This window comes from Crocuta crocuta, unplaced genomic scaffold, assembly GCF_008692635.1.
Source record: "Crocuta crocuta isolate KB4526 unplaced genomic scaffold, BGI_CrCroc_1.0 scaffold1180, whole genome shotgun sequence".
In the NCBI taxonomy this organism is placed as follows: domain Eukaryota; kingdom Metazoa; phylum Chordata; class Mammalia; order Carnivora; family Hyaenidae; genus Crocuta; species Crocuta crocuta.
This window is the reverse complement of record NW_027530020.1, coordinates 323,073-330,299: the sequence shown is the minus strand read 5'-3', so window position 1 is coordinate 330,299 and position 7,227 is coordinate 323,073. Positions and strand designations below refer to the sequence as shown.

Sequence of the window (7,227 nt, the reverse complement as noted above, 5' to 3'; positions counted from 1 at the left end):
CCAAACACATATACTGATCACTCCCCTACCCATCAGGGTATAATTGTCATATATATTACATATTACATTCAATGTAAACACTGGAAGACCCCATTGCAAACTGTACTTTGAATAATCATGCATACTGCAAAGAAATTAACAGAAGATTGTCTTTCATATTTACCCAGATATTTATAACGTTCATGCCTCTCTTACTTTTCCAAATACTCAGTTTTCATCTAGTACTATTATCCTTAAGCTTGAAGACTTCTCTTCCTTTAGCACTTCCTGCAGTGCAGGCCTGCTGGTGATGCAAGTTCTGAAATAGGTGTTTGAAATGTCTTAATCTACCTATATTCTGGAAGACTATTAATTATTAATGATAGTGAGTTCTTCCCCTATGACCCAGCAATAGCACTGCTAGGAATTTACCCAAGGGATACAGGAGTGATGATGTATAGGGGCACATGTACCCCAATGTTCACAGCAGCACTCTCCACAATAGCCAAAACATGGAAAGAGCCTAAGTGTCCATCAACTGGCGAATGGATCAAAAATATGTGTTTATCTATACAATGGAATACTACATGGCAATGAGAAAGAATGAAATCTGGCCCTGTGTAGCAACATGGATGGATCTTGAGGGTGTTATGCTGAGCAAAATAAGTCAGGTACAGAAGGACAGCTACCATATGTTTGCACATATAGGAGGATTAGGAGGAACTTAACGGAGGACCATGGGGGAGAAGAAGGAGGGAAATGGTGGGGGAAAGGGAGAGAGGCAAACCATGAGAGTCTCTTGAATGTTGAGAACAAACTGAGGACTGATGGGTATGGGGGAGAGGGGAAGGGGGGTGATGGGCATGGAGGAGGGCACTTGCGGGGATGAGCACTGGGTGTTGTATGGAAACCAACACGACAATAAACTATTTTTAAAAAAACACAGAAAAGAGCAAGAAAAAAATGATAGTGAGTTCTGGATTGGCAGATTTTCATTCTTGAGGTAGGTATTCTATCATCATGTTAATTTTATTATTTCTAATGAATTTCTGGGCATATTAAGTGGCCATATTATTTTCTCATGCTCTCAAATTTTTCTTCTTATCTCTTTCAGAAGTATGACTACAATGCGCCCATTAGTGATTAAGCTCTTAATTATTTTATTTGGTGTTTTCTGGGCTTCCTGAATTTAACTTGGTGTTTTTCAACAAATTTGGAATAGGTTCAACCATTATTTATTCAAATCTGTCCTGCCAAATGTTTCCTTCCCCTGTAAGATCTTAAATACATGAGTCATAGCTTTTGATGTTATCATATTGTTTCCCTTTCAAAATTATTTTTGTTCTCTCAGATTGGATTCTTATTCTTACCGAACCAGAGTATTTGGGGGCACACAAGCTAGATTTTTACATGTTGCCTTGGAGAAGCAGCAAAAAATAATGGTTGTAATTAATAAAAGAGCACATAAAAATGTAGAACAGGGCAATACTTTTTTAGTGCTGATGTCTGGTTTTATCCTCCACTTTACACTCATTAATTACCAGGAAACAAAATGTTCAGATTAGTAAATTTGGTTCATGAGATGACGCAGACACAGATCAGTCATCCTTGTACTCTCCTTAAAACTGGCTGCCTGCAAAGAATATACTTTCTGTTCTGCTCCAATAATAGCAAATTTTTAAAGGGCACCGTCTTCCTCTGAATTTAGTACTGAAATGAGTACTGTTTAACCCTGGGATCCAGAATAACAAGCCCATTGTGTTTGACACCTAATGTACATTCTCAGAAAGTGAGACACAGGGAAAACTACCATTTTGGTCTTTATGTCCCTGATTTTTCCATGACTCTTCCTCCTAATATTGTGTGATAGATAAGTAGATAAAGAGATAAGTCACCAGTGGTTTAGGTGGATCCTGTAACCCAAGCTCACTTTACCAAGTAATTCTCATGGCTTATCATGGGTATATAAGAAACTTTAGGCATCTTATTATACATGTGTTGAGATACACGTTTTGGGAGCAAATTGGGAGATGTTCCATATCAGAATATATTAAGCAGCTTCTCTCTTACTTTTCTCCATTCTCCACAGTATGTGGACACAGTATGCGTATGTGTGGATGGGATACTCCAACATTGGAAGGAAAAGGGCATTTCAGTCTCTTCTTTTCCTGGGCTCCTGTAGGTTCCCCAAATTTAGAAGCTGAACAAGTTTGTTTCCCAAGCCTTGACAATGCTTTTCAAAATGTCTTCAATTCCAAAAGAGACAGTGTGATGTGTTGGTATTGGGTGAGAAGACTGGGGCTCTTGACCTGGGAGACAGAATAGTAATGGCAGCCCGACTTCAAAAATGGAAATACATGTCCAGAAAAAACTTACTCCTTCTTAGAGTCTATATATGATGTGTATTGAATTTCTCAAAAACCATTTTTTAATGTTTTATTATTTATTTTTGAGAGAAAGAGAGACAGAGCACAAGCAAGGAAGAGGCAGAGAAAGAGGGAGATACAGAATCTGAAGCAGGCTCCAGGCTCTGAGCTGTCAGCACAGAGCCTGACGTGGGGCTGGAACCCATGAACCATGAGGTCATGACCTGAGCCAAAGTCGGACACCCAGCCGGCTGAGCCACTCAGGTGCCCCTCCCCAAAACCATTTTTTAAAGTGGAAATGTCTTTGATATATATGATCAAACTCCTAAGTCAGATTATATTTCTGACACCTAGCTAAATAACTATATGGTAACAATAGAGCTTTGAATGTATGCAAGGAAGAAGTCAATTTTAGAGCTTGGGTTTTCTTGGAAATTGGCCTTTATGAAATATTTGGAAAAGCAAAATATAAAGAGATCACATATAGTAAGAACTTAATGTGGTGAGTCTATGTTTTAGGAAGATTTAGGCATTCTATAATTTATTCCTCAGATCAGCCCTTTGAGGTGGCTTCATATACGGCTACCATGTCACAGGTGATGGAACTGAAGCATCAAGTTTTTAAGTAAAAATGACCAAGATTTAGTGAACAGTTATGTGTCAAAAGGTGCTCTTCCAATAATCTTCAAGCAACTCTATGCATACGACACTATTTGCATCCTATTTTATGGGAAAGTGAGACAGATCAGTTATATAACTGAGTCACGGAGCTAAGAGTATGCATTCAGAATTCCACTGAAACGACTTGGTTTCGTTGTTGATGTTTTTAAACTTTATACCTTACTGCTTATTCCACATTTGATCAAGGCCCCTGGTGAAAGCATCTGCATGAGGATGTCTACCACTATGCAAACCCACCTTACAAGATTTGTTGGCACAGAGGAAAGAAAACCCTAGATGGAAGGTAGGAAAGTCCTACATTGTGTTTGCATTTCTCATGTCTGTCTTTTACAAAGACATCTGGCTCATGAAACACAATGAGAAAAACATTCCTAGGGTTGTTATGGGAAATTAGGTTATTTCTCAGTGAGCCTACATTTCCTCTACGTGACCATTGTGAAAACAGTATATTTTGCAGACAATTAATCAGAGGTTTGGCCATAGGACTGGTTTTTCACAGTAGATTGTGAGTGGGAGAGTGACAACGTATGAGTTCAGAGTGTAGGCATTAAGAAGCACATTTCTGCTGGCCCCTCTCATAACTGCTAATCTCTGCTTTAAAAGGTCATCTACCACATAGCCCACTGTTCTAAGAACAAAAAATACAAAAAGCATCTGAGCTGCATCTGTGGTTTACAGCCAAGTCCATGCAACCCAAACCCCATCAACTGAAACACAGCCAAGCCACAAACGAGTGAATGAAAAATAAATGCTTATTTTTATATGCCAATGCGATTTGCATTGTTCATAACACAGCTTTAGCAATTAGTACATCTGTCATTTACATATTATATAAAATTAATTTTGAATATTCTTCTGTTTCCTCTACATGAAGATAGGAAATAAATATAAAGAACATGTTTATAGGGGCACCTGAGTGTCTCAGTCAGTTGAGCGACCGACTTCGACTCAGGTCATGATCTCATGGTTCGTGGGTTCGAGCCCCACATTGGGCTCTGTGCTGGCAGCTAGCTCAGAGCCTGGAGCCTGTCTCCAGATTCTGTGTCTCCTTCTCTCTCTGACCCTTCCCTGCTCATGCTGTCTCTATCTCTTTATCAAAAATAAACAAAACATTAAAGAAAAAGAGGGGCACCTGGGTGGCTCAGTCATTAAGCCTCCGACTTCAGCTCAGGTCATGATATCATGGCTTGTGGGTTCGAGCCCTGCATCGGGCTCTGTGCTGACAGCTAGCTCAGAGCCTGGAGCCTGTTTCAGATTCTGTGCCTCCCTCTCTCTGACCCTCCCCTGCTCACGCTGTCTCTGTCATAAATAAATAAAACATTAAAAAATTTAAAAAAAAAGAACATGTTTATATTCAAAGAGATAAATGTGTATGGAATATGAATTTATTTTGCAAATAATAATTGAGTTTAATCTTTTTTAATTGAATCAAGATAGAAAAATCTCTGAATCATTTTCAGATTACTAAAGCTTGTCCTGAATTCTGACAATAACTAGCTGTTTTATCCACACAAATATCTGCACATCTTACAACCTCGGTTTTTTTTTTCATTATTTACCATTTTATTTTTCACACCAAGTNTATGGAATATGAATTTATTTTGCAAATAATAATTGAGTTTAATCTCTTTTAATTGAATCAAGATAGAAAAATCTCTGAATCATTTTCAGATTACTAAAGCTTGTCCTGAATTCTGACAATAACTAGCTGTTTTATCCGCACAAATATCTGCACATCTTACAACCTTGGTTTTTTTTTTTTCATTATTTACCATTTTATTTTTCACACCAAGCATTTTTCTAAACTTCTAATAAATAGTGACAGAAGTGAGGACATGGAATTTAATGCTATAAGATCTCTTCCACTAGAACTGAAATCCAGGCAAGGAAAACAAAGAATAAGGAGACGTACCAAAGGACACGGGTTATTATTCAATGACATTCCAATCTACCAAAAAGTGAACTCAGTCTTTGATACCGTTGCACTAAAACAGATTCTTAAGGTACAGTTTGGTTCCATTCTCTGAGGAAGTGAGCAGATCTGAATGGCTCTTATATAGCAACCCTGTGATTGTTGCATAATACCCTAGTGCCTGATATCAATACTCCCAGCTCCAAATCTATCCCTGAGTGCTCTGTTCTCAGATAATGGAGCTAGATCTTATCAACTTGTCTCCCCTGTCAGCTCACAGGAAGTTGACTTCTGTCAGTAAAAGGCAATGGAGAGACAGTGCAGCAGAAAGGGCTCTTCTTCCTGGTTTCATGGTGTTTTCACTCCTTTGGCCGCTACGGCTTGGTTGCCAGGTGCATGCTTGCAGGAAGTCCTGTGTATTTAGCCTCCACAAGTGTCTGTGGCCAGTGCCAGTTAAAGTTTCCTCTCCTCCAGCCTCCACCTGCCAACACTCTGGCAGGGGGTTCTTTCTGCCTGCCAGTCATGGCCTGAGATCCACCCTCACCAAGTTCAGTCTGTGGACCGTGGAGCTGCTCTGTCCCAGACCAATCCAGTGAGCATGTGTGCCATGAGGCTGTGTGTCCCCCACACCGTCTTCAAAGACATCTAAATCCCATGTTCGGAGAGTAGACCTGGCTTCCCAGTGACCCCTTCTTTGGGTTCTCTCCTTTAACCCTAAGGTATTAGTATCATTTTGTTTCATCCCCTCATGCCAGGCTTTCCCAAAGAGTTAATAATTCTTTATAACAAACTTCTCCTGGTTTCAACACTGACTGATAACCTTTTCACCCTGGGTTGTTCAACCTTCATATGCAGCCCTTTTAGGGCTAAAACAAAACAATTAATTTGGAAATATGAGTGGGCGTGTTCACCTTACTAAGGGCTTTATAATAACAGTGCTTGATGTTATCATGTATAATTCATATACAATTGATTGTAATCAATAGCAACAGTTTAAGAAATGGCTGATATGTTCCAGAGTATGTATTTTTTACATCAATATAAAGAAAGATTTAGAAATAGTTCTACAACACTAAGGATCAAACCTCAGGTACCCTTTGGACTTTGGGTGATTATGATCTATCAATGCAGATTCATCCTTGGTAACAAATAGAGCATTCTAGGGAGTAGCCATGCACATGTGCATACCAGAGGGTTATGAGAAATATCTATACCATTCTCTTAATTTTGTTGTGAATCCAAAATTGTTATAAAAAGTAAAATCTTAAAAAAAGAACTCTAAGAAAATAATCATATGGCTTGAAGAAATGAGAAATATGTTCTTTATAGATGGTGAAGCTGCATTCTACCAAATTTAAGTATGTTGAAGTGCACAGTGCTTACAAACATATGTTTTTGTTTCTAAGCAGGATTCAAGAAGAAATTTTTTGGTATGAGTATACAAAAATGGACACTTGTTGTCCCACTCTGAAGATACTGACAACCTGAAATACAGAAAATAATATCTAATTAATCTTGGTAACATGTAATTTAAAATCTTAATGAACAAGCAATTCATTTGGACTCATAGTTACATATCTAAATCTGAAGATTTTCCATATTAATTTTCTATGGAAACACTTCATCAGTTATGTTTATAAAGTTGTTCCATTAAAGCTGTTTTTTTTTTTCTATGACAAATTCTTTGAGGCATAAAATAAATNCACTTCATCAGTTATGTTTATAAAGTTGTTCCATTAAAGCTGTTTTTTTTTTTTTCTATGACAAATTCTTTGAGGCATAAAATAAACGAGTTGTCAAGAAACTTACGGTTTGGAAAATAAAGTTAAGCTTATGGGAGACACCCATGAATTATTATTGCTTCTCTGGGAGACGCTACACCATGAAGAATGAATGAGGAATTTCAACATATACTACGAGAAAACAAATTTTATGAGAAGTCACATAAAAGCTCTTATACTCATTTGAATTTTATGGTAACGAATAAAAGTAATTCTTTGTTACTTTGTAGACTCTTTCAAATTGTAATATAATGCTACACACAAGAACTACTTACTTTAAAAACTCTTAGAGATTCAAGCAAGAAATACATTTGTAATCTCCTTGTCTAGGTCTGTTCCCATGCCTCTCCGCCTACCCACCCTAGCCCAGTGATCCAAAAGAATTGTAGTATTTACATCTCTCCCTTTCTCTCTCCCAATTTTGTGTTCTAAATCTCTCTCTCTCTCTCTCTCTCTCTCTCTCTCTCTCCCTCACACACACACACACACACACACACACACACACACA

The 7,227-nt window shown here is 38.0% G+C and overlaps 1 protein-coding gene across 1 annotated transcript in view; it reads right to left on the bottom strand.

Moving 5' to 3' along the window:
* Window positions 1-6,292: 6,292 nt before the first annotated feature.
* LOC144232026 (NKG2-A/NKG2-B type II integral membrane protein-like) overlaps window positions 6,293-7,227 on the bottom strand; it is a 27,550-nt gene continuing 26,615 nt past the window's right edge. The window contains exons 5-6 of the mRNA XM_077764711.1: window positions 6,748-6,851; window positions 6,293-6,422 (exon numbers count right to left, since the gene is read on the bottom strand). Coding sequence (XP_077620837.1) covers window positions 6,293-6,422; window positions 6,748-6,851 — 234 coding nt within the window. The remainder of the gene's footprint in view (window positions 6,423-6,747; window positions 6,852-7,227) is intronic.